Consider the following 27,594-nt stretch of genomic DNA (forward strand, 5'->3'; position numbering starts at 1 on the left):
GATCACATCATATCCCTCCATCAACATCTGGCATTTGTTCAGAAAGGCAGTATCAGAAATGTAGGTTAAAAATATTTCTTTAATGTGTTCTACTGTGAGAAATTAAATGTAGTCCACTCAACAGCATGTATCTTACAAAACACAGCTTGGGCAGCTCTGACTGAAATAAAAAGCTCTCCTTTGAGACTAAACTGCCACCAAGGAGAAAACAGTGAAAGCTGATAAAGTATTAAGGTTTCTGCTACTACAGAACCACTTCTCCAGCTCTCTCAGCAGCCAGAGGAATCCAATTTAGAAGTCACTATCCTGTCTGAACATTTCCCATCAATAAACTGGAAGGGAAGAACAGAGATAGCTTCTCCCTACCTTCACTCAGCTGATGAGAAAAATACTTGAAAGAAAAAGGTTTTAAGAGTAAGATCTTGTAGCACTGAAACAATACAGTCAATGCACATTAATATAATTTTAAGCAACTCTAAAATCTGGAAGTAAAGCAGTATATTGTGATGCTTTGCTGCTTTAAAGCAAAGGTAGAGGCTTCTCATATATTATGTAACAGTGCTGCAATAAATCTCCTAGCTCATAGTTTGGGTTGTATACACTGGATTCCACACCATAGCTTGGTTCTTCCAATTTTCAAAACTCAAACATACTTACAATTGCAGTACTTTTCAATAGATTGAAAATATATGTTTCCAGTAGGAAGAATGTGGCACTAAAATGCTGCTATCCACTTTGTATCTTGAAAGTTGGGAGTAAAACTCCTGGCTATTAAAAATACTGAGTTTGGGGCTATGGCAGACAGTGGGTAACTTTTTATTTTATCTTTCTTTTCTCTTGAATGTGAAGACAGAAATTAGCTGGAAATTGTTGCTAGCAATCTGCTCTGCAGATGCAAAAAGAAAGTAATTTTGGAGCTTGCCAAGCATAGATCAGGAGTGACTTTAATAGAGAGTTATCAGGCACAGCAGGGTGAGAAAGCCTTCATCTTGTTTTAATGAGAATGGGCTTGTACCTCCAAAAGCAGAAAAATTAGAACTCATGAATAATTTTGGTGAAATATTTTCTCCTTGGCAGCCAAGATAAAAAATCTGCAGACTCCAAGATTCAAGAATAATTAAATGAAACAGGTTAATTACCAGTACTTGAGAAAATTAATTTCCTAACAGGCATATTCTTTTATCTTTCTGACATTTTAAAATAAACTTGACAAATCCCCACTACTGTGACTTTTGGTGTTCGTTTCCTCTTTGCTCTTATTTCAGATTGCCTACCAAATCATTGTCCTCCTAAGCATTATATTGATCCTAAATCCATGATTACTGAAACTTTAAATTACATGGGAGGATTTGTTTGTTTGTTTGGTGTCATTTTCTCGTGAAGCGGGGTTTTCGTTTGTTTGGTGGCTTTTCTAGTGTTTTTTTATTTGTTTTGGTTTTTTTTCTGGCCATTGGGGAAGGCTCTTACAGTGTGATTTCCTGTTGATAGCACTTGTGGAAAGCATTAGTCATGATGATTTAACCAACATACTCATCAAAATGGAAGGGTCTGTTTTTAAAAATGTTCTGGGACATTGAAGTAGTAGGGCTGAATTGACTTTTCCAAAGAGACTCAGGCGACAACACTGACCATGGAAATGGGAAACCAAATAATTTTATAAATCTACAGATTTTTTTTTTCCCATAGTGAAGGTCTGAGGGACTTAGGAAGAGAGAGGAGGAGAGCCTGCAAGGCTGTACAGGTTGTGCATTTTTAAAGACTCTGGTGGACAGCAGTTTCCAAAGGCTGGGTTTTGCTTAGATGGTGATGGAGCCTAGGACATGATGCCAACTCCATCACTCCATGCTGTCCCTGTTGGTAAAACCCAGGAGTGGTAGTGCTTTGGTGCCTGTCCACACTGTGTCCATCCAATGGACTCAGCCACACCACTGGACAATTCAGCCAGCACATCCAAGGGCCACAACAGTTCCTCACTGTGAGGACACTGGAAAGGCTTCCCTGGCCAGCTCAGGTGTCAGATCCAGAGGAAGGGCTATTGAATAATTTGCTTTAAACTCCTGTCTACCACAAACCACCAAATGTCTCCCAGGTATTCTGTGCTTCACAAGAATTCAGCCTCAGCCCTTCACATATGAACTAAGGCCACAGGACTATGAGGACTCCTCTTTGCTGTGTATGTTGGCTCACAGACATTTTTGTATCTGCACAGGGAGAAGCTTGCTCATGTTGACAATAGAAACAAGGGAAGGTGAAGGGATTTACTTACAGGGTTGGGCTGTGGCAATGAGCTCTTTAAATAGCTGTGTGACTTTTGTCTGTATATCTGGATCTGATTATGAAGCACTTTTTTTTTTTAAATGATCAGCAACAAAGTAAATAGGTTTATTGCACTTGAGGAGGCCTCTCTTCTCAAGTGGCAGATTATTGCACCTACTCAAATGATTGTGAGTGGAATGAAAAATCCTGTGATTAAATGGCCAGGGCTTTTCATCAATCTGAATGTACCTCTTTTAATAACCCTGACAGCATCAAGGAGCCTTAAAGTGGGAGTAAATTATATTGGTATGTTTTAGTTTAAACAAGAGTTTAAAGGTGTGTTTAAACCAACTTTGAGGCCAACTGTTTGTAAAGGAGACCTTAATGGAATTGGGAATTATGCCCAGAGCAAACACATTGTCTATTTGGCAGTGATTAGTAATGTGTTCACAATTTAGTATTCTAAATATAGGATAACTGGTTACCAAGATATTTAAATGCACTTTCAGATACAACAGTAGCCGGCTTAGAAATGTACTTTAATAAAATCTGAGCCTGTTAACAAAGAAACTGCAAGAGACAGTCGAGGGTCTTTGCAGAGATATCCTGATGGATAGCTCACCGGCTGTGGGGTCCTAATTTTTTCCCACAACCTTTTGAGTGAGGCGTTTTCCTCACGGAGAGTTTTTGGAAAGCCTTTCGTTTGAAACATCTCAAACTGCAAAGAGGATAAAATGCGGAGGACAAAAAGTGCAGTACAGGGAAGGCAGCACAGGATGGAATTGCCTTAGCAATTTCTCGAGTCTGACTTTCCCTGTTTGAAGTTTTTAGGGTTACACTCTTATTTTTTGCAGCACTAGAAAGGGCTTCTAGGCCACATGTGCCCAAGCAGTGCCATGTTCCCTCTGCTGTTGATGCCATGTGAATAACTTCATTTGTTTCTATGCCTGAGATACTGTGCCCTGCTTCACCCCCATGTACAGCACGGGTTTTCTGTGCAGTGATCCTCTTAGAAAAATGAAATCTTCGCTTTGTCTGATTTGCACCCTTCCTGCACCACAAGCATGGCTGTTAAATGTCATCCGGAGTTTGTTCCCTAGGGATTTGAGAGCTCAGAATGCAACGAACCTCTACCTTCGGTGGGTTCTGATATGAACTACGGCATCCCAGTACTCCATTATTTCAGGAACAGTGACCTGGAATAGCATCACTGTGTTCCACGAAATCCCTTTTCAACCTTGATTAACCTTGACGAGGTTTTTTACCTGATTATCAAATTCTGAATTGACTTACAGGCTGGGTTCGTCGAAGTTTTTTTTTTTTCGCTCATTAGACCCGAGGGGATTTTACCGGAGCAGTAAGCAGCAGAGGGTTTGCAGCCCCTGTTTCTCCGTAGCGCTCCCCGAGCCGTGTTTCTGTGTTGCAGGCCAGTGCCCAGACGTCCCTCGCCATGCGCGGCCCCGTCCCGGCCACGGCGGAGCCCCGGGCCCGGCGGCAGTACTGCCGCTGGCCGTGCCAGTGCCCGCGGGCGCCGCCGCGCTGCCCGCCCGGCGTCAGCCTGGTGACGGACGGCTGTGAGTGCTGCAAGGCCTGCGCCCGGCAGCGCGGGGACAGCTGCACCGAGGCCGACACCTGCGACTTCCACCGCGGCCTCTACTGCGACTACAGCGGAGACACACCTAGGTACGAAATAGGAGTATGTGCACGTAAGTCATGTACATATATTTTTGATTTAGATACGCGCCGGCGGCTCCTGTCAGTCTGAGCAGGGGGTGAGATTTGGCTCACTTTAGGTACCTGGCTGCACGCTTGTCAGCTCCTCCGTGTGTCGTCTTCCGTCCCCCTGTGGCTGTCTTTGCTCTCAGGGCAGTTGGCTGGGTGAGAAACGACGTCTGAATTCCTGCCCTTTGACTTGGCTGCAGCCAAGAGCAAAGACAGACCAGCATTTGGAAGTCTCCATATGTGTAAACAGATTATCCTGTGCCCCCTGTAACAGGAGGAGGTGCTTTAGTGAGCGCCTAAATGAAGGATGGGCAGCTGGATTGAAAGACAAGCAATATGGGCCTCTACATGAAAACCATGACATGAAGGGGACACTTTTGGCTAATTCCCGATAGAAGATACCTCAGAACGATAGCACGTGGTTTGTAGAATCCCCTGTCAAGACGGTCAGGAATGAATCGTCTCCTGTCAGATCTTGTCAGTAACATACTGAGGTTTAAGCCTTAATTTTACAATGGTTACAGTCACATTAGCTGTTGTGAGGCAGCAGGATTTCTTCCCACCTCTCAACGCAAACTCTTGGTTCCCTGACACTGGAATGCTTTTCAAGAAGTGCAAAAAGAAATTAGGTAGCGTTCAATGTATTAAGAACATATTCACTTGTTCTGAGTTCGAAAACGTGAGGGGGAATCTGGTGTGCTCATAAAAGTCAGAAATTATTGAAAATCATTACTCTGGGAATGATGAAAGTGAAAGGCTCATGTGCACAACCACACAGGTTGTTGATTGGAAAGGCTGCATTTTTTAAAGTTATTACAACATATGGTCCTGGCTTTAGGTTCATAAACAGGAAAAAGCCATTCAAATAGAGGGGCTTCTGAGCTGGAACATAAAAACAAATGATCTAAGAGAAAATGCAAAGGTGAAAGGAAACCTGGAGGAGAACTGACTGTGATATGGACTGATAGGGTAACTGATCCACAGGAGAGGAAAAAGCTCACAAACTGTGGGCTTCAATAAACCTAGAATATGAGCAGAGGTTGCACAAGAGACAGGTCTGAGGAGTTAAGAAGTTCAGGATAAGCTGGCAGATTCTCACAGAAGTGATATTAGGCATTGCTCTTCCTCAGCAGAAGGGTGGGAAGTCTAGTAAGAAATGACCTTGGCTTTGCACTGGCTCAGGCACCAACCCCCCCCCCCCACCCCCCCCACCCCTAAAAAAAAAAAAGAAAGAAAGGCAAGCATGCAAAAAGTGCAGTCTAACCAGATTTTTGTAGGATACAGGCAAAATAACAACAAGAGAAGTTACGTGCTAGGAACTGTAAACTTAAACCGTGATTTTCAAGATTAAAAAAGATTAGGTTAAGAAAAGAGGATATGAGATCATTTAAATGTATTGTCCGGAGTGTGTGTACAACATTCATGAGAGGTCTGCAGGAGCAGGTTAGACAAACACTGTCAAGAATGACATCGGTACAGCTGGCCCTGTGCTGGGAGAGGAAAACAGGCTGGATGTTGTCTCAAAGCTATCAGCCTTCCTAGGCCTCTTTAAAGGCCCTCATGTTGCTTTGCATTTGCTTATTTATTTAAATGGTTATTTTCTTAGTTGGCTGTCTTTTGGTTTTGCAGTCCTTCCACACATCACAGGCACTCGATGTGCCTGTGGCAGCAGCACTGTGCTGAAGAAAAACTGGCCCCTAGCTTTTCCAGCCAGGTCTGGAGGGATTCCCAGTCTTTGTTTTCACTTCCCTACTACCGTGACAGTATATCCCCTGTTATGTGACATTTGTGGTTATTTGGTGAGGGGCATTATGATGTGCACAGCTGAAGGAAACAAGAGGAAGGTCCGTCCATGGTTAGGATGTGAGGCAGATTGTCTCTGACTCCAGAGAAACGTGTGGCCTTTGCCTTGTTTTCAGCCCCCAGGTAGAGGTACAGGACAGGGTGTGCTGATGTGTCCTTTTCCTACCCTGGGCCCCACTCTGAGCCCACCAGCTCCTGTCCTGACCCGGTGACTGAAAGCTCCTGTGAGTGGGGATCCTGTGCTGGGTGCTGGGGACTAACTGTGAGGAATTACCTTTGCATATGGATGCTTTCAGCTAGATCTAGAGAATCCAGGGTGTAAAGGGCTACAGAAACAATGTAATTTATGTAAACTAAAGGCCCTGAAAGAGTTAGGATTATGTGTTGGGAACGGGAGTGGGGTCAAACTAGGGGAAATTCAGGCTGTATCTGGCCTGCCATGCTGAGGTGTGCCCCAGGATCTAACCTCAGACATCAGATAGGAACCTGCTGGGAGTCACTGCAGCTCTCCTTTTGTTGTTGGCTTTTCTCTGCAGCAAAGCAGGAGCAGCAGGGTGCTGAGGGTGAGGGGGTGAGGCAGGTGTTGTCCATGTAGGGTTGGGAATTGGGATGTGCCTCCAAATCACTTTAATTTGATACAGACTCAGTGAGGTTCTTCATGAAGGCATCCAACAGCCCCTTTGTCTGTGTTTGGGGATGTTCTCGTGGTGAACCTCTTGGTGTGTGAGACCTGCAGGAGACTAAGGTAACATAATCCAGGAAGAATATGCTCATAGGAAAAAACGAGGAGATACAGCATTTTTTTGAACTGTCATTATCTGTGTGCATACCTAGAATTCTCAGACTCAACTCCAGCACTGAGCCTTTCCAGTACAAAGATTTAAGCATTACAAAATTTCGGGCTGAGCATGAACTGCAGATCTAGATATGTGCTCGAAATTCCAACAGCTCTCATTTTTGTGCAGAAGAAGGGATTTGTGCTTGATGTTTTCATTCAGCTCATCCTAAAAATAGGAAGCCCCTGCAGAATTTTAATCCAGCATTTCAATTTGTGTTTTCCTGAAGCAGCTCCATTTCTGACCAGACTCAAAACATAAGCAACCCAAGCAGTGCGTGTGCAGTGCCTCCATGTGACCAAACAAAAAACTAAAGTTTGAATTTTCCATTGGAAGCCACTGCTTCCAAATAACTGTGGATAATTTGAAACAAACAAAAAATGCTGCTCTGTGATTCCTGTTTATAGGCAATCAAAAGCCTTTACTTTTTAAAGTGATTTTATATAAAAAATTATACATAAAATATTTATTTTCATGGCTTTATAAAGTGTATTTCATTTTCCAAGAAAATTGCTCTGTGATCGACTGGGTAAGATCCCCATCCCCAAACAGAGGAATCCAGTGCCATTTAGGTGCTCCTTTTGCTGTCTTGTTTGTCCTCCCCTTTTGCTTCAGATATCCACAGTTATTGTAAACAGATGTGTCATACATGTGACTCCATGAAGTCCCCTCATATGTCTCTGAAAACCTCAAATTTCACTAAATATCTTTTTTAATTGCTTTGATTTCTCCCTCTTTGAGTAATTCCTACCACCACGCTATGAAATGTTTTTGGGTTTTTTGAGTAAGAACTTGTGGATAGAACTTGTTTTACTTTATAACTTACTTTTTCATCGAAGCATTAAAAGGTTCTCTTTTTCTGTTGTAATTTAGAATGGAAACAGTTTCTAGATGGTGTGACTGCACTTGGCACAGCATCAGGCCGAACACGTCCCTCTGCACCACTGCCAGCACAGGGATCAGCTTGGTAAAGGAACACATTGGAGCTGTTTTTTGCCACCTGTATTTTAATGGTGCTCTGTGTGTTTTTTTCTCTCTTTTTCTTTCTTTTCAGAGATTGTTGGTGTAGGATGTGTCCTCAATGGAGTCAGATATAAGAACGGGGAGACATTTCAGCCTAACTGCAAATACAACTGCACGTGCATTAATGGGGCCGTGGGCTGTGTTCCCATGTGCACAAACTCACGCCCTCCACTTGTCTGGTGCCCAAACCCAAAGCTGATTAAGATTGCAGGGAAGTGCTGTGAACAGTGGGTTTGTGATGACTCCAGGAAAATCAGGAAGACGTCTCCGCGTCACATCGCCTCTGCAGGTATGGCGGGAAAGAGGCAGATCTCTCCTTTGCCATCTGGCAGAGTCTACAAGCAAAGTAACATCTCGTACTGCCAGACCTGGCAGGTGTCTCACCTTTGTGAGGGAGACAGAGCCTCCCACACACCATGTGCTGAAGGACAGGACAGGCTACACTAGTGCAGGCCACACTAGTGGAACTCATTAGTAGCAATATGGATTTGGATGCCCCATCCCTGGAGGTGTTCAAGGCCAGGCTGGATGGGGCCCTGAGCAACCTGAAACAGTGGGTGCTAACTCTGCCCATGGCAGGGGAGGTTGATTGAGATGATCTTTAAGGCCCTTTCCAACCCAAACCATTCCACAATTCTAAGAATATGATATTCATCAAACATGCTTGTTCAACCATTCTGGAATTCTGTGTGGCAAAGCTGCCTTTGAAGGACATATCTGCTGCAACTTTGAAGATGTCAAAAGTCTTTTTTAATTCTTTGTTTTCATTCTTTTTCTTACTCAGTCTGGACCCTCTGGGAAAGAGAATGAACTCAGTTTAATTTGGGATTGAGGCTTTCTGTCCAGATTATATTGCTGTTGTAGTGCAATTTTAAAGCCCCTGTATCTTAGGAGTCTCCAACTTGCACAACACCTTGAAGGCAGTTACTGTGTGGAAATTTCACTGTGGGTTGGGCTAAGTTGTCTTTGTGTAGTACAACTTTTCATCATTCTGAACTGATGGCATCATTAAACCTTCTGTCCTCACACTCACGTTTATGGTAATGGTCACAGCTCAGTGCTCAGAGGTGGTATCATTTGCCTCAAACATGGTCCCAAATGTTTAAGATCGACTCAACTTGCCATATGTCTTAAATTTATTGTCTAAATGCCCTCTGACATACTGTAGTGACATTAGCCACATTAGCTCCATGTTTTAGACCATCTCACAAAAGCAGAGCTCAAAGAGAGATAGGATTGTTTTAAACAAAGGTTTTGGCTCCTTGGTGGTAAGAGGTCTTTTTCCTTAACCTTGGTCTGTACTTTTGTTGCACAAAACAAAGCTTCGGTCTTAATTTCTGAGTCAAAACCACCAGAGTTTAGCCCTCACTTCTCTGTTCCTGATAGCTCTGAAATGTGGGGTAGGTCCAAATTCAAAACATCTACTGAAACTGTCCTCATGGCCTGTGTCCCAAAATGGGCAAAACACAGCTTTGCTTTCCTGACTTTTCTCCTGTAAGAGGTCGTATAGAAGTCAGACCTAGTATTTATTGCATTTAATATAATAATTAATATAACAATAAATATAACAGTGAGCAAACTCAAGGCAGCAGTTTCTATCAGAGTTTTGGCTGTGGACTGTCTTGTGAGCTGTAAAGAAGTGGGGACTTTGGGTGAGCCTGGAAGAGAACCATAACTGGGGTTGCTGCCTGCTTTAAAAACAGAGCCCACCCTTTTTTCAAATGACTACTGAGCTCTCTGAGAGCTATTGAAGCTGTTCTTCCTCCCAGTGAAAGGCTGTGGCTGCTTCCCAAGCCCTCTGCCATCCAGCAGAGACTGTTGACCACTTTCTGCTGCAGGGAACCAATTGAATGGGCTCAGAAATAAACTTTCATGGTGAGATCAGATCTCATCTCCTTTCTCCAGCCGCTGGCTCAGGCTTCTGTAATTGTTTATATTGTGGCAGCACCTGGGGGTCCCAGACAAGGACCCCCTTGTGTGAGGCTGTGAAGGGGAATAAAGGAATGAGCCCTGGCCCCGAGTGCTCGCAGTGATGGAGACTCTGACACAAGTAGGTCAGCAAAGGGGGTGGGATGAGGGAGTTCACAGGAATGCTGAGCCACTTTGCTGTGGTTTAATTATTTGGGTTAGTGGCCTGAATGTGCAATGAGCTGGGTGTTTAATATGTAAAGCTGCCAGGGATGGATAATGTGGGGTTAATCTATGTCCACAGCGTACGAGGGAGAGGATGAAGCCTGGCAGAAGAACTGCATTGTGCACACCTCACCCTGGAGTCCCTGCTCCAAGACCTGTGGGCTGGGCATCTCCACCAGGATTTCCAATGACAACGACCAGTGCCGGCTCCTGAAGGAAAGCCGCCTGTGCAACATGAGGCCCTGTGAGGTGGATATAACCCAGCACATCAAGGTGGGCACTCTTTCTTTGTGCACCCCTTCAGCTGGACACTGAGTCAGTCTTTCTTTGGCAGCAGTCAGGCCTCATGAGGCTGCACTTGTACATGGACTTACTGTGCTGCACAGAGTTCTAAAATGTGTCCTGCCTGTGCTGGTATGAAAACCTTTCCCTGAAAGTTTTAGCTCCAGCCAAAATATCCTTGCAGGGAAAGCCAAGCCAAGCCTGCTGTGCTCGGACAGCCCTGTACTCAGCTGGCAGAAAAGCAGTTCTGCATGTCTGAACTTTCTTACACAAGGATCCTACTTGCAGCTTTTGGGTTCATATGTCTAAACATTTACAGCTTTCACACCACCTAGTTCGAGGCTGTAAAAGTCTTCCTAACAGCTACAAATCCCTTTTAAGCATAGGAATCATAGAATAGAATAATAGAATCCTTAAAGTTGGAAAGGATGTCCAAGATCAGTAAGCCCAATCTTCGACTGAATACCACCATGCTTGATAAACCACACTGCAAGTGCCACGTCTGTTTGTTTTTTGAATACTTCCAGAGCTGGTAACTCTATCACTTCACTGGGCAGTTTTTTCAAATGCTTAACCACTCTTTCAGTGAAGATATTTTTCCTGATATCCAACCTGAACCTCTCATGGCACAATTGGAAGCCATTCTCTTTGTCCTATCATGTTTACCTGATAGAAGAGGCTGAGTCCCCTGATCCCCTGATCTCCCCTTCCTTGCCCTCCTTTCAGGCAGTTGTAAAGAGCAAGATGGATTTTATGTCTTACCTGTGCCAGCACTGAATGTTAACCTCTTTGTTTTTATTTTGTTCTCTGATTTAGCCTGGGAAGAAATGCTTGGCTGTCTACAGGGAGAACAAACCCATGAACTACACCATCTCTGGATGTGTGAGCAAAAATTCATACAGGCCCAAATACTGTGGAGTCTGCACAGACAACAGGTGCTGCACACCCTACAAGTCCAAGACTATTGAAGTGAGGTTCCAGTGCCCAGATGGAACGGAGTTTTCCTGGAAAATTATGTGGATCAATGCTTGTTTTTGCAACTTGAACTGCAGGAACCCCAATGACATCTTTGCTGACTTGGCTCATTACTATGATTACTCTGAAATCGCTAATTAAATTGGCTGAATGCTGGAATTGATCCTTTGCTCTGATTTTACAGAGGTTTTAAAATAAAAGGAGAATGTTCATCCACTGCCAATGTTCAACTTGCTTTTTTCCCAAAGCAAAGTTTTCCCAAAGCAAAGAGTTAGGATGTCTTGAGAGGCTACCTAGAAGAGAGGCTAGACAGTGTTAGAGGAATAAAGTAGGTGTTTATTAAAAGACCTTCAAAGGAGACACCTTGAGCAGTAAAAGAGGCTGGCTGAGGCTACACCCAAGATGCACTCCAACTCATGAATTTTTACACTTTTATAAGTTTTGGTCTATTACATATTTGGGTTAATTGTCCAACTACAGCCTCAGGTAATGAAGTCCCATCCTCCCAGTTTGCTCTCCTCAGTTCACTGTTGTTTATACTTTTTGGGGCCTGAAGCTGCAAGTGTCATTCAAGAGCTGGAAAAGGATTGTTTTGTCTGACTAAACTGTGAGGAGAACTTGCTACCACTTTATATGAAGTTCAGAGTCATACACTAATGCAGTACAGAATCTGGAAAATATGAAAGCTAAAACTTAAGGCATCAATGTTAAAGCTCTTTGTTTTGCCACACTGTTTTTGAAGAGGCCTTGAACAAACAAGATTTTTAACTCTAATAGATCTTCATCCAATAACAGTAGCCAGAAATCCCTTTATGCACCAATGCTGGGACTAAAATGACAGTTCTGTTGGCACTGTTATTTACTAGGCCAGCAATTTAATTGCCCATAGGAAAGAACAGTACACTAGTATGACAGCAAAAGTATGGCTGTCATTAGCTTAGACATGAGATTCAGGCATCCTTATTGTCATTTCTGGAATGTTATTGTCTAAGCTGGAAAACTGACATGTATGCTTTATATTCAACATTAGACACCAGGATCTGATGGTCTGACCCTTGCAGCTGAAGTCTAGCATCTGTCACACTGAGATCAGTCCTAGAATCACCTATCTGTTATTCTCAGTCAGATTCTACTCCATGGTGAATTTCTTGGGAAAAGCCTAGGGACAAGAACGTTTCTCCTGAAATCTCTGTGTGATGTTTCTGCCTCTCACTGCATTAGGCTGGGTCCAAGAACTTTTGTGTCCTGCTCTCCTTGGACTTATCTTAGTCTCTTGAAGTATCTTATTCCAGGAACATTTTCATAGTTCTCTGCCTTCTCTGATCTTGAATAGCCTGGCTGAATCCAAAACAGTGACCCCAGAGCTCATGTTTTCAGGATAGGCCATCTAATCCCCAGGTGATGTACTGCTCCTAGGATATCTCTGCAGATGAAATGTAGAGAGCCAGGTAAGATGTGAAGGACAAGACCTCATGCATCCATTTATTCCAGTAGAACTAGAAATTGTATGGCCTGTGTTTGGGGACCACCAGCACAGAGGTGCCTCTTCCCACTGCCACTTTGCCAATAACACAAATCATTGTTTTACGTGACTGGGGTAGAGGAAAGGACATGTGTTAAATGAGAAAACAGGAGTTAGGCTCCACATCAGCTCTGAGAATGTATGGATGCAGGAGGAGAGGCAGCCCTTGGCATAGCTTGTGGTGCATTAATTCCAGCTGGGCTTAGACATCAATGTAAACATTTTCTACAGAAGTGGTTTCACATACAAATATCAGCTAAGAGAAGAAAAGAACCCCTGTCATTACCTTTCCAGGTAAGAAATTTATCACCACTGAAGGATGTTGGAGCCAGGATTTTTTCCTCCAATAAATTGTTAGTACAGCAGCCATGCCCCATGGCATGTTTGCTGTTGCTTCACTTGGAGAGCAGAATTGTGTCTCTGCATGAACAAGAGAACTGTAGTATCCATTCAAAAAATCCCTGGTGGCACAGTAGAACTGCTGAGTGACACCAGTACAGGGCTGAACTTGGGATGATGTAGTTGTTTATTTTACTTTCAGCTAGCAAATTGTCTTCATCTTGATAACCCAGCAGAAGCTTTGTTTCTGGGAGACATAAATTTTTCTGGCTATGATGAAATAAAAGTTCTTGTGAGTGGGCTGAAAATAATACCATGCCTATGTAAAAGAAATTGGGAAAAATGCTGTCTATCTTCAAAAGCTGGTAACACCAATAGCATCTTAATTTGTATACAAGGCCCATATATTCTTTATAGGCCTAGGTTACTCCTGAATTTAAAGCTTTATTTCTTTTTTGAAAATTCCATGAAATCTCTAGTGGCAGAAAGGAAGGGTGATCCCTGCCCAGATGTTCCAATGCAGTTGCAAAACCCCTCTTCTCTTTATTTCTCTGGTGATAAAGCACCTGGGGCCACCAGCATTTTGCAAGATTCACCCTCATGATGGCCTTGGCCTGGATGATGTGACAGCAGAGGTCATACCTGACCTATTTGCCTCCTGTCAAATAAGACCTCAGCACCTGCAAGACTGAGAACATTACATTTCATACTCCAACCCTTGGTAAAAAAGTTCCATGTGAACATACAAAAAAGAGGCTGTGGCCAAGAATTTGACAATGTTTTCCAAAAGAGAAAATGTTTTCTATGAGAAGTTACAGGGAAGACATACTAGGATCTCTTTCTCAATCAGATCCCCTAAATATACCTTGGAACCCTGTGTTCTAATTCTTGCCCCTCTTAAAATGCCATATATATGCATGTATGTAGATATATGCATGTATATACATGCAGGTATATGCACATATAATATATATACACATTAATCTGTAGATGTATACACACCTATAAAATATTATATGCAGGCATCTATATAATGTATATAATATTATATATAAAACCATATGGAAACATGCCCATGGAGATATATGTATGTGTGTGTATATTTACATATGTATATTCCTATGGTGCATTAAAAGCAGTGCATGTATAATGTGTGTTTATAAGCACAGACAGTCATTCTCTGCCTTACAGGTACACATAAGGAAGCAAGAAAACAGGACCAGATCATATATAAAAAACTGTGCTCCTTAACAGGCTTGCTCTGTTAATGCTGTAACCACAGCAATCAAATGCTGCAGTGGCTGTAACACAGGGCTTTCACTGAAAGATAAAAGAAGCTATTGAAAGCTAATGCATGACCAGCAGCTCCAGTGCGTGTCAGTTTTTAGGGAAGTGGATGCCTGGAAACCACAGATCTTGCCCAACACACCCAAGATGTTTCTGTCTCTAGCCTGGTTTCCTAAGGAAACTGGGTGTATGCAGCCATACAGTTCATTTGTTTGTCTGTCAGGCAGTCCCTTTGTGGGAAATGTCAAACAAAGCAGGCAGAAGTGTAAAGATCTCAGAAGCATTGCAATTTCTGCAATAAAACATTAAATCAAAGAGCAGGGCAAGGAAGAGGCTGGCCATATTGTCCCTGTCAAGCCCATGCACACCTGCCAGGCAGTCACTGCACCCAATACGACTGCAATGTGGCCCCATCACCCCAGCAGCAGCATAAAGTGCTTTTAAATAGATTTGCCAGCTGGAAACCAGTAGCCATGGAGGAGGCAGAGCTGAAGGAATCATAGATGGGGAACAGTGGTTATTAAACTACTGTAAAGGAGTTTTGTGAGGACATTTGACACAAATCTGTAGGAAAACAAGTGCTGTTAGCTCTACTACTCTGCTTGTGCCACTGGTTGTGTGTCCAATGGCTCTAAATGGGGAAGAGCATCACTTGTAGCCAATTAACTTGATCTGCAGCCTGTGGTGCTTTTGAGATCATTTGTTTTAATGGGTGTTTACAAGCAGATTAGCCCTAGGACTAAGGCAACAGTCCAGCTTTAGATTCAGTTCCCTGGCTCCCTCTGAGCCTGGGCAAATCATGTAACTTTTACAGAGATACTTTTGAAGTTACTGTTTTAATTAATTGAAGATCTAGATCCCCAAAGGCTTTCATGGATCCAGCCCTTTGCTACACTTTTCCTTGGGATTTCAGAGCCAGAACAACAAGGCCCTGCTGTTCATTGCCTATGTTGAGAGTGAAAACTCCTCCAGCAGGAGCTGATGCTCATTGCATATTTGTGCAATGGGCCCAGGTCTCTGCTGGGACCTGAAAGCAACACCACCATCCAAGGAAGAGCAATTATAGCATTGAGGAGATACCAGGATCAGACCCCTGATCCTGCTGCAGTGGGCAAGTGAAAGGCTAAAGAAACAATGAGAGTGACAATTTTGCAATCCACCTAAGCCAAGACAGCTTGACACACATTCAGCTCATGGCAATCATCCTGTTGGTCCTCTAGGCTGGGTCAGGGATGAAGGGTGAGATTTTGAAGGTCTGGTCATGCTGGTATGAACAGCAAGTCTCCAGCTATCTCCAGTGACCACTGCCATTAGCCTTCTGTGGAGGCTTCACCAGTCAGGACAGTAGCTCAAGCCACCTTGGTTGGGAGCCCCAGAAAACAGGTTATCTACTCACCAAAGAAGCAGGCATAAAGCTTATTAAAATGCCTTTCCATGGAGTGTTGGCTGGAATTTAAAACACCATTTTGGTATGCAGGCAACAGGGGAGAGGGGGTAGTGCAGTTACCAGGTTTTGGTGTGTTCAATAGGTTGTGCTGTGTATATGTAATATGTCAGGAAAACCACAACATTTAGAAAGCCTGTGTCATTTTTGTAAATTAAACCCTGGGATTTCTTGTCCCAGCTTTCTTGAAGGAAATTTGAAACGAACAGTTTATTAAACTGATAGAGATAGTATTCTCACTATCTAGAGACACATCTCCATACATTTACCTTCTCGAATTGTGACTTTCCAGTTTTAACATTTCTATAGAGTTATTTCTGTAAGCCTCATATACTGAAATATATGAAAAATTAATTGGAAAACAAAATTGGTTTAGCAGTCTGAGTTACTCCAGCTATATAACACATCACTTGTTTGTAAAGCATCATATTAAGGTTTTCTAAGGTGGTATGTTGCTGCTGTGGTTTAAAGATATTAAATAAGTGCAAATGGTTAATGAATCTGTGACACACACCTTTAGAAGTTTAGGCAAGCAAATGAAGGTGAAATATATCTGTGACTGACATTTCTTTTCCTTTTCTGATCTTCTTCTGATCTTCTGATCTTCCCATTGGCCAATGTCCAAGTGGGCATTTGCAATCCATGACAAAGCTGTGAACTCGAGGACACACAAAAATAAAGAGTAACGTGGTACTTTAATGTGATAACAAAGGATGGTCTGAGAGCATTTCCTTGATTTTGAATATTTTGACAGATTGGAAAAGCCAGTTGTTTCCCAATTTACATTTCTTTGCTGGTCTGATTCTGGCTCATATATTTGAGGTTTTTTCTGCAACACTTATTGGTCTTGGGACACAGTCTTTGAGCGAAGTGGAGTGTATTACTCAACCTGTCTAAGCATGTCTTCATTATCAGCTCTCTTAAGAAGTTGCAGGAGTAACCTGTTTGCAGCAGCCATACGTACTGAAATTTTTGAAACGAGGTTATTAAAGACATGGGGAAAAACATTTAAATTAAAGAATCACTTTTTTTGTATCCCTTCATTTACATACTCCCTGTGCTAACCCCAGTAAAGATCCTACTTTTTAATTTCAGAAAAAAAACCTGTAGTGTTTTCTTTCCCACAAATTGAGTTTGCCTTCCAGACTGAAGTCTGTTACTTGCCTTGGTTGGAACTTAGACACTGTGAGTAGCCTCCTGTCCCGGACTGAGATGGGTCAGTTGGGCGTGCTTATGGTGAGAAAACATGTTCTCCTCATTCTGCCCAGCCTTCTCCTCCAGTGTGCCTTTTAAAAAAATCTTTCTCTCTGTTTTCTTTTTTTTTTTTTTTTTCCACAAGAAGGGCAGTTCTCTACATTTTTAAGCATTTTCCAGCCAACTGTGCCTCTGGCAATAGCTTTCAACAAAGGTACAATATTTCCCTGCTGTCTCTACAGGCACCAGAAGTCCCTTCTGGCCTCAGCAACCTCTGCTCACCCGTGTGGCAGCTGCCCAGCACACAGTCTTGCATGAAGGGCCTCCTGGCTGCTTTCACTAGTCTGGGAATACCATAATCTCCTCAGTACTTTGCACTTTCCAAATAAAGTGCTGACCCTTTGCGAGGCTCTGCTTCTGTAGGATCTCCTCTGCCTCAAACACACATGAGCAGCAGAGAAGGAATCACCACAGGATCAGATCAATGTTTAACATTAGCAGCTGGTGATAAAGAACTAAGATTTTTTTGGATTTGGTCACAGTATCATTAAAAAGGAATGAAAACATATTGCAGTCAGTAAATGACCATTTTCTAGCTGAGGAGATCTGTGTGGGTGTGAGGTCCAGCAGGTTGGTTGGACACTGCATCTCACCGCTGTGGGGCACCTTTGCATGGGGTAGGCTTGCCAAACCCTACAAGCAACCCTACAAGATTGGCTTTTCCCTGTGGCACTGACAGGTCCAATGGGTGGGGCAGACCCACAGCTCAGCAGCCCATTGTAAGAGTGTACCCCTACACCTGAGCAGGTGCTTCATGTAAGAACATGTAGGAACATGTAAGGAAGTTAAACTAGAACTTTCCATAGTCTTCTCATTGTAATTGGCTAGGTACCAGCACAGGGGCACTGGTTGGGTTTTAGAAATGTCTCTCAACATCTGTACCTACTTCTACTGGCAGCAAGACAGGTTGTCCCTCCTAAATCATTGAATACTTATGAAGGTGCACAAAGGAACACAAGTGCTTTTTGCAGTGTTTTAGCAATGTGTCAGGGCTTCTTTGACATCTGTTCTCAGCTTTTTCTTTTGTTTCTGTATCATTTGTTGCTTTGCTTTTATTAAAATCTTTACAAAACAATCCTGAAGAGCTGTCTCACAATTATTTGAAGCCATTTCTCTGCAAAGGCTGGACCCTCAGAGGTGGCAGACCTTTGTGGGGTTTATCACATCTGACCCCATACAAGATTCCATCACCCCATTTTCCCTGCCCATTGTGCTGTGTGTGGGGTCCTGAGCCTCGTGGAGACTTGTGCAGACATGGAGGTACATACACACACAGAGCCAGCGGGTGAAAAGCCCAGGCTGACGGCACGTCCTGCTTTTTTCCAAGTGTCCTGACTCGTGTAGGCTTTGCCTGGAGCTGCCCCAGCCCTTCTCCAGTACTGCTGCCCAGCAAACAACCCTGCCCTTCCCCAGCCCCCTCCACGCACCGACCTTGACCTGAATACCATAATCCACTCCAGCCATAAGCAATTGCAGAGTGGCAGGTCACTCAAGGATACTTTTTGCAGCTGTACTGCAGGTCACAGTCACTCTGGTGCAGGTGCTTTTGAAGGAAAACTGCCTGCTATCCCCTTTCCCAACCCTTGGGCTCCTCTGGACGCGCCCAGTGGTGTCTGCACCTGGTGTTTGATGCACATCGCACGAGTGGCCAAAATATGTAAGGGTGTATGGGATGTGGGGCTGCCTCTTTAAAGACATCAAAATAATAACTCTCCTCCAGCCCAGAGGAGTGCTGGGTAAGCGAATAATCCCCACGCTGAATTGCAGAGAACAGACATTGAACTGTCTGGCAGTTGCAATCAGAAGCCTTTTATTTTTCCTTTTTCTTCCCCCCTAACACTGGTCAGCAGCTGTGTTGTTTATAAAATGAATGGAGCCCTTAATGAAGCAATAGAAAGAAACAGTGAGAGGCTGTGTCTGTCTGTTACAAAGGCTGAGGGGGAAGGGTTGAGTTCTTAAAATACCCTGACATCCTTTCTGTCAGTTATTTAAACATTAGGCATAGGAGTGATCAGCTACCAACATAAAGTCTATATTTGGCTCAGTGGAAACGCTAAATCCACACATCAAAACAGCTGTTCATATAGACAGACGGGGAGAGGTTTCCTGTGCCTGTGATTGTGAAATAGTGCAAAATAGTGCAAGGAAAAAAAATAAAGCAGACAGCATGTGGGAGGGGGGAGGGCCAAACTGCAAGCAACACTGCTCAGTGTGTTGTGTCGGTGGACCCCATTGCAACAGACCCCATAACAGGCACATTGAGGATTGCAGGAGATACTCTGCCCAAGATGCAAAAGCAGACAGGGAGAGGATTCCAGCACTGGAGAGAAAAAATAAGCAGCTTTGCCCTAAACAGTTTTCACTCCAGCTCAGTCCATCACTCACAACACATGACATCAATCATAAACCTCAAAAACACATCTAGGTTAAAGTTTCCAGCTGTTCAGTCGATAGAGACTTTTAAAGAGGAAAGCAGCAGCATCCTTCAGCACAAAAGTCCTGCTGCCACAGGACATGGCATTGGCACATCCACTCCCCCTCTGCAAAGGAGAGGGAGGAGTGGGGAAGATAGCATGAAGTTTAGCCAGATTTTTATACAGTGGATGTCGAGGCCCAGGCAGAGGTGGAAATAATTTGGATTTCAGCAATGACATCCTTTCTATTATTTCTGGTTTTGAAGAGTACCACTGCAGTAAAGTTTTGGCATTGAGATACACTAATGCAATCAGGAAGCGTCATGGTCCCTAGGAGCCCATCCTGTTTTCTTTCTTTATAGCCCCTAAAGCACTATGAGGGGCAAACTGATTATTTTCTGGAAACCTCTTGCTACTTAATCAGAATTTCCTCTATGCCACAGTAGCTCCTTGCTCCCTGGCGGCCATTCACGCTTGGAAAAAAGTGAAACCCTAGCTCCTGTTTCCAGGTTAATGATTCTACAATATCCAGGCTAATTTTGTCTTCAACACTAATGCAGAAATCAGCATTTGCAGGTCTGGGAAGGGTTTTTATAAAAATTTCTAATAAATCTGCAAGCCACTTGCAGCACTTTAGTTACAACAGAAGCTAAAAATGCCAGGAGACCAGAACTGTAGGGAAAGAGGAGTCATAACTCCTTGTAAAAGGTAAGAACACCACTCCTCTGTGCTGCCCTCCAGCTTTTATGCACAGGAACACAGTGTTCTTTGCCAAATGAACACTTCTGATTGCAAAGCTGACATTTATGGCGATCCTAGCAACTCCTTGCAGCTCAGAAGTGCTCGCAGATCCCTTTGTGCTGCAATAAGGCTTGGATGCATTCCTCCCCATTAAACCAAAATAAACTGCCTAGGCTTGACAGGCACACCATGGCGTCCTTGTGGAAGGAATGATTAGCTATTCCCAGAAAAGCTCAGCAAAGAACGTAACTTTGCTCTTCTTTTGTAAGATGAGTTGGCACAGGTTCCTCCTGTTTTCACTGGCACTGGCTGTCAAGCCCTTTGCTGGTATCAGTCCAACCCTGACTGCTGAATCATCACATCTAGTAGAGCCTTGGCTCAGACATTACAAATATTTGCTTTTGCATCTTCCTATCACAGGATTTTTTGAGATACAGGAGGAACGAGCAGCCCAAAATAGTCCCAGCAAAGTCATCAAAGCACTTGTCCCTGAAAACTCCAGAATGTAAAGTAAGTCACTAGGTTAATCTTTGCTTTCCTGAAGTTACATTCTTGTAAGAGCTCCAAAAAGAACCACCTTTAGAAAATCCAAGTGGCATCTGCAATTTCAGGCAGGAGGCCTGAATAATGCCAGCTATTCGTGGGGAATTAATCATATCAATGGACTCAAAGATCAAAAAGGATGCAATGAGTGTGGCACCAACCCCAGCGAGGAAGTCAGACCCCAGACCTGTGCACTAGACAATACTTCATCCAGGGAGACAGAAAAAAAGCTCAAACAGCAAATAGTGGCCTTTATCATGGCTCTATATTTTTTCTATATTTCTATATCCTTTAGTACTAAAATAGTCAGTCTATGCTGAAGTATGTGGTGTTTTCTTAGAACAGCAGGCTGGAGGAAGGAAACCTCTGAGCACAAAAGTAGGGAATGAGAGATCTGAGCAAAATAATAAAAATTGATATAAAGGGATGACAAGAATATATTTCAACTGAAAAGGATTATTGTACTCCTGGTAAAATATGAAGACACCAGACATTGCAAAGTTACAAATTTATTTGTTTTGAAATAAATACAAATACTTCATTAAGAAACTTTTCTTGATAGACTTTACACAATAACTTTATTCTTTCTGGAAATTGTCTGTTCTTCCCACAAAATGTTATGGATATTCTACACAAGAGCCGAAGTTAGTCGATATAAAGGAACCTAGATGGTGTTCTTCTGAACAAGCAATCCCAAAGTATTAACGTTTGCTATTTAACTGCTCGGCATTTGAGCTTTTTGTCTGTGAGGACTGCACTTCAGCAGGTATGCACTGGAGCTCTGGAAATCCTGTCCCACTAGCTACGGAAGGACAAACTTAAGAACACCCAACTGTGACATTCTGAGTGGCAGAAAGGTATCAAGCCACTAGCTTCAAAGGAAGCAACCCAAGGAGGCTATGCAAAGATGCAGAACCAGCAGATCATGACATTTACAAAGTCATTAGACACTGTATTCCAGAGATACAGTGTTGCTGCTCCACCACTTTGTGGAATACGCTTTTCAGCACCAGTGAGATCTCATCAGTTTCAAATCTAGTAATTAGTGGCAGTTGAATGTACAGTATCTAATTACATGCCCATCCCACAGTCATTCATCTCTCCTGACAAAGAACAGCTGGATCTGTCTTTGCTTACAGAATTCCAAATTTATTACAATTGTGCTGGACACAAAAAACTCGAGCTGCAAAGAAGCTTTCTGAAGGAAATATCAAGCTGTTTCTGCTTAGCTGGCATGTACAGCTACCCTACTTGTTATAACTACACCAGCTTCTGCAGTTTGGTAAACCCTTTAGCCCAAGTTCCCAAACAGGAAATCCTACCTTGCTTACCAAATTAAAACTCTGTCCTCATTTGGCTAAGCAGGTTTTAGGGTATAGGAGGGGGGGAAGGAAGGAAGACTGGAACTAAATTTCAAAAAAGTGAAATGAAAAACCGTAAAGATTTAGTTCATCTCAAAGTCACATTAAAATTGCCTATTTTAGTAGTATATTATTGTACATAGGAAAACAGGCTTGAATACTAATGAATTAGAAGGCCTATAAATGCACGATACATTAACTTTTCTATCATTTGAAGTCAAGCTATATACAATGAATTCAACTCCAGCTTCAACATGAGGCCATAACACATTTGTTTCATTTCCTTTTCTTAAAGTCATCCTTAAAAGTTGTTTTTTTTTTTCTCCCCCGCTTTGAAACTCATCTCAAATTGTGCCAGTTTACTTCAAGAGAATAAGAGATAAAGGGGACTGTAACAGCTTTGATTTTAAAGGAGGGTATTGAGCAATTCTGGTTTGACTCTGAAGTGTTTACAACCACATCAGCTTTTGGCAAGTATCCTTTAGAATTTGGCATCCACTGAAGGAGGGCACAATAGCAGCAGCTGTCTGAGATACAAGAATAATGATAGAGCAAATGAGATGCTTCTTTTCTTTGGTCCCTCTCAGACCCTGGTGAACAGAGTTCATCCTACAGAATAGCTAGAGATTAATACCAGTTATGTTTTTGTGATACACAGGGGGCATCCATTACTTTTTCACACTGTGACCAGTTTAAAGCCTCCCACAGCCATCTAACAGGACACTTCCATGGACTTGGGGCTTGATTGTTCAGCGTTGCTCGCCGAGTTCGGCGTCAGCTCGATCCGTGTGTCTGTGTGGGAGCGGTTCCTGGAGCCGTCCCCGGTGTGGGAGCGGCTCCTCGTTCCCTCCCCGGTGTGGGAGCGGCTCCTGGTGCCTTCCCCGGTGTGGGAGCGGCTCCTCTGTCCTTCCAAGGAGGTGACGCTGGAGCCAGAGGCAGTGCGGGACCTCATCAGCCTGGTCATGCTGGCCGAGGGCACTGCAAGGAGAGCCGACCATTAACACCTCGCTGGAAGGAGCCCTTCCCTTCCTCCCGGCCTTCACCACCCCTGCAGGAGCCTCCACGGTGGAACAGGTATGTTCCAGGGTACCTTCACATGCAGAAGTACCTCCCCTGCTCCAGGCATGTAGTCAAAGAGATCAAATTACTGCAGTGGGGTTAGTGGCCAGGGCTGAGCGAGTAAAGAAGCTTTAGGGCACATTGCTGTGGCTGCAAGGACCAGAGAGAAACTGAAGAGACTCATCAACCCTCCCATTACTTTGCAATATTCAACCTTTACTGGCAGCCCAGGCTCAGAGTGCATCCTCAGAGCAGCTGTCAGAAGCAGCTATGTAAAAATAAACAGCCACAACTCAAAGAAGTCTCTGAGCCAAATGAGGTTTTTAAATGTTGTGTGCAGTGGATGAACCGTATCATTAGATGCCACGAGAGGACGCTATTACAAATTACCTTAAAAACATCAAGATAAAGTAAAAGAGGTATTTGTGGGTATAAGCTGTTTACAAAACTCTCTACTATTTAATAACATCACTTGGTCTGAAAACCCTTTGCCCAGATACAGCATGGATTTTTTACCCCCTTGCAAATGCATATCTAAAAGGCAAAAGGTAACATATCTGGCATCAGAGACTCTCTGGGTGCTTAGATGCCCAATTAACTTCAGTAGCAAGATTAGCCATTCAATAAAACCAGTACTTACTGTATCCCATTCCCTGAACAAAGTATTTGAAAGCTTCAGCAAGCTTGGCAGGCTGCAAAAGAGAGACAGAGTTATCATAGGCAGTGCTCTGGTTATATTACAATGTTACAGACTCCAAAGATGCAGGGATCTATTAAATATTCTCTGGTTTCTACTGACTGTATGAAAACTTCATTTAAAAGAAAATTCCCCCATTCCTCTCCCTAGTTGTCTCTCTATTATTTTAAAAAATGGATACCTGCATTTGAGATCTAGGGAACACAAGTGGTCTAAACCTGGCTCAAAATTTGACTAATGCAGTTACTGAGGCAGGTGAACCAAAGTAAAACAACTGGTCTCACAAAATGTACAAGGCAGTTCATACAAGACTGGCAATTGAGTAATTCTTAATCAGCAGAGAACAAATTCAGCAATTCAGAACTAATGATTATGTTTTTAGGGCAAGAAAGCTCACCAGGAATACACAAGCACAACTGCCTACAATTGACATTCTTGCCATGAGGCACTCCCTGTTTTTCTTCTCTGGTAACAGTGGCCACATAATCTTCAGTCTCAATTATGTCACATGAAAATATTTTTTGAATAATTCTCTGAACCACTGCAAAGAATGGACTTTCTATAACAGAAGCAATGCACATACTATGTGTAGCTTTCAAAAAGCCTTTTCCCAATTCTCAGTGTTGCAGCATACACTGCCTGTACAGGGACATCAGCTGCAGGCAGTTACAAATTCAGCTTTTCCTGAAGTTCACAAACACCACTTTATATTACTTAGAAATCTGTTTAAATGTTAGGTCACATTCCAAAACTAATTTACAAATCAGCTCTTTTAGTGAGACAACACAAGGGCATCATTAAATTCTCAACTTTGCCAGCCTGGCTCTATTAGGAGCTTGGAAGTTTTGCCTAAATGTGTTTTAGAAACTCCATCCAACTGAGCTGAGCCAGTGCATGCAATAACCTAGCACTGTTATTTCCTGCCTCCCACTTTCCTGGTGTATACTATAAATAGTCCAAGTAAGAATATTGTTAAAATGTCAGCCTTAATCCCCATTATCTTAGTAAACAGGCATAAAATAATACCTCTGCATTCTCACTTCAGTTCTTTACTTGGTTAAGACTCTATGACAGAAAATAATATCCCCTCCCAATCTTAATTTTGCTCTTCATTGCTCTTTAAAGAAAAAAAAGAAAGCTCAGATGACCAACTGACATCATTATTCATGAAATCATAACCATCCTTTTGGCTGACATTTGGGAACAGCAAGAACCCTACAGGAAAACACCCATGTGTTGCAGTCTGATACGCTGCAGAATGTGATTAGTGGGATTTCCGCCAGCCAAATCCTACCTGGGAAACCTGGGGGAGCCCACCGCAGTCAGCCATCTGAAATGGGATGAGAACAGCCAGTCAATCTAATGCCAGAGGAACTCACTTATGCTCAGGATATATTGATATGACCTTTTCAGCTATCTGGCAGAAAAAAACACTTCTTTTGCTGTGTGAGTAACATACACGTGGATGAACATATCAAAACAAGCTGTTAAATGTTTATGAAAGCTACGGCTGCACCCCAGAAAACCACAAAGTGCCTTGATGCTCAGGGAAAGCATCAGCTGGAGCTACAAAGGCTTTTGGCTGGGCAGCGATTACCAGTTTCTTAGAAACCAGCCTTTTAGTCCTGGTTGCAAGTTCAGCTCCGAATTACAATAATATGACTCTGTATTGACCTGGATGACAAACAGGGTAGAGAAAACAAACACCTAAAGCTCAGAGGTGAGAGGGAAAGAACTATCTGCTGAGATTGCTGATGGCAAGCATCAGCCTGACTTGCCAATGGAAGCAGGGAAAGCCGAATGAGAAAAGCTATCTTGAGTGCATGAAATATTTTTGGAGCGTTTCATTTTTCCTGCCACTCCACCCCTCAAAGTCAACCCAACAAAAACAGTCCTGTTCCAAGGAACACTACAAGCTGAAAACAGCAGAGCTGTAAATTACAGGAAAGCCCCAATCCTATCTAGGATTAGTTAGCAGCAAAACAGGCCTCCAGCAGAATATCCCTGGACTGAGCAAAGGCTGGCCACAGATACAAGGTCTGAGACAGTGTCACAAACTTTCTTAGGGTATTTGCCACACCCACATTATAGGGCACTGTAACTCAATGTTAGGAGGAAAAAAAAATAAATCTTTATGATAATTTTCACAGACTAGTTCACTGAAGAGAGATGCAGTAGAAGCTGTCAGCAAAGCATGACCAAACTTGTTCCACTGTTTGCATGCTATTGCTTCATCAGTAACAAGCTGAAGATTGCATTCATACTCTGAATGCCAAATATCAGCCAAAGCCTTTGCATGATGGTCTGCTGTCTCTAAGTGCATTTTATCAGTTTTTCTGGAAAATAGCAGTAAGATGTCCTGGACTGTACCCTCATAAAAGGCAGGTTGACCAAACTGTGGCTGATAGATTATCTGTTGATTCACCTGACATTATTGCTGAGAGACAAGCACAGGAACAGAATGAACTGGTTTGCACTCCTACTCTATTCACAGCTTTTCGAACCTTGCAAAATATCTCAAGATCAGCTTTGCCAGCTCTAGTCAAATTCATTATGGGTATGTGAAATACTGAACATTTCAACTCTCATCACTACTATTCTAAAACAGAGGAGCTGAGAAATTCCCTGCTGTTAATTCTGACAAGAAGCCCCTAGTCTTGTTTATCCCACTAAAATACTCTCACCCTGAAGGAACTATCTTTTTAAATCAGAACTTTAAATCACACTGTATTATTGGTATAGCAACACATCACTCTAGTTCTGCTTTTTTAGCTAATCCAACTGGCTTTCTGTGAGAGGAATGTTTATTTTAAAAAGTACAGGTTTTGTTATTACCTTCAGAAGCGTGGTCCTTGTTGGGTCCAGCTTTGAGTTGCATTCAACCTGTAGAAAAGAATAGCAGCATAAGGCATTGCCCACAAAATTTCAAGTAGGAGCTCCTGTACAAAACCAGATCCAACACCTTCCACCTTCCTTTCTGGCTAAATACAGACTAAACTGGCTGTCTTATGATTCTGTGTGAAGACTCTATGGATACATATACACATCTTTAATCCCAAGTAAGTCAGCTCACATTTTTAACTGCATTTTTCCATGTACAAAACCATAGTTGGGAACTGGAGACATTTTTTTCATCTGTTTCTGGGACTTCAATGGCAACAAGTGTTGTTTATCTTGTGATTTGGGGTCATCTGGTAGTGTCCCAAGTGGTGAGCAGCCATGTGGCCACGGGCCAGCAGACTGGGCATGCCCATTAAGGCACAACATTTGAAGTCATCCAGTCATCTGGGGAGAGTTATAATGGTCAAAAAGAAGCTTTTCACTACCAGAGTGACCCAGGGCAGAGCTCCAGCACCACACAGCAAGTTAAAATACCAGCAGCAGATTCCTCTCCAAAGGAAAATATTTGCGGTTCACTGGAACTGCTGTGGTGATTGTTCCTAAGGTGGTAGCTATTAAATAATAGTGCACAGGCAGAGGGGACAAACAGCATGGAATTAATGGCAGCTCTCCTGCGGTCTGGAAGAGGAGAGCCACTGGGCTGGACTGATAGCCAGCAGGGCTGCTGTGTGGCAGGGGCTCTGCTGGCCTCTCACAGCCCCTTGGATCGCCCTCCCATCCTCAGCAGGGTGGCAGAGATGGCTCGAGGTACCCACCACAGCATCCACCGCCGGGGAGCTGTCACCCACCACCAGGAGGACAGGACACCTGCAAAGAAGCACACATGAGTGGTGTCACCCTTCTGCCACCCAGCCCAGACCTGCCCTGAGCTACATTTTGGGTCCCTGGAAGGGTGAGACAGTTAAGTGTGAGAAAATTATTTGGCTTGTATTCCAGACACCTTAAAGATACATCAAATCCTGCATTAGCTGCAGATCTGCTGACATGCTCTGATTCTTTGCC

General features: G+C 43.2%; 2 protein-coding genes across 3 annotated transcripts in view; one reads left to right on the forward strand and one right to left on the reverse strand.

The window, feature by feature from the left end:
• The window catches only part of CCN4 (cellular communication network factor 4), a 50,690-nt gene extending 39,443 nt beyond the window's left edge, over window positions 1-11,247 (forward strand). The window contains exons 5-8 of the mRNA XM_066317057.1: window positions 3,653-3,962; window positions 7,672-7,929; window positions 9,853-10,046; window positions 10,872-11,247. Of these exons, the coding sequence (XP_066173154.1) occupies window positions 3,653-3,962; window positions 7,672-7,929; window positions 9,853-10,046; window positions 10,872-11,171 (1,062 nt within the window). The 3' untranslated portion in view covers window positions 11,172-11,247. The remainder of the gene's footprint in view (window positions 1-3,652; window positions 3,963-7,671; window positions 7,930-9,852; window positions 10,047-10,871) is intronic.
• A 9,820-nt stretch (window positions 11,248-21,067) lies between these two features.
• Window positions 21,068-27,594, reverse strand: part of NDRG1 (N-myc downstream regulated 1) — a 39,728-nt gene continuing 33,201 nt past the window's right edge. For both annotated transcript variants that reach the window (XM_066336364.1, XM_066336356.1), the window contains exons 12-16: window positions 27,348-27,399; window positions 26,527-26,574; window positions 24,986-25,021; window positions 23,635-23,686; window positions 21,068-22,913 (exon numbers count right to left, since the gene is read on the reverse strand). In XM_066336364.1, the coding sequence (XP_066192461.1) occupies window positions 22,648-22,913; window positions 23,635-23,686; window positions 24,986-25,021; window positions 26,527-26,574; window positions 27,348-27,399 (454 nt within the window). In that variant the 3' untranslated portion in view covers window positions 21,068-22,647. The remainder of the gene's footprint in view (window positions 22,914-23,634; window positions 23,687-24,985; window positions 25,022-26,526; window positions 26,575-27,347; window positions 27,400-27,594) is intronic.

Source organism: Sylvia atricapilla, chromosome 1 (genome assembly GCF_009819655.1).
Source record: "Sylvia atricapilla isolate bSylAtr1 chromosome 1, bSylAtr1.pri, whole genome shotgun sequence".
In the NCBI taxonomy this organism is placed as follows: domain Eukaryota; kingdom Metazoa; phylum Chordata; class Aves; order Passeriformes; family Sylviidae; genus Sylvia; species Sylvia atricapilla.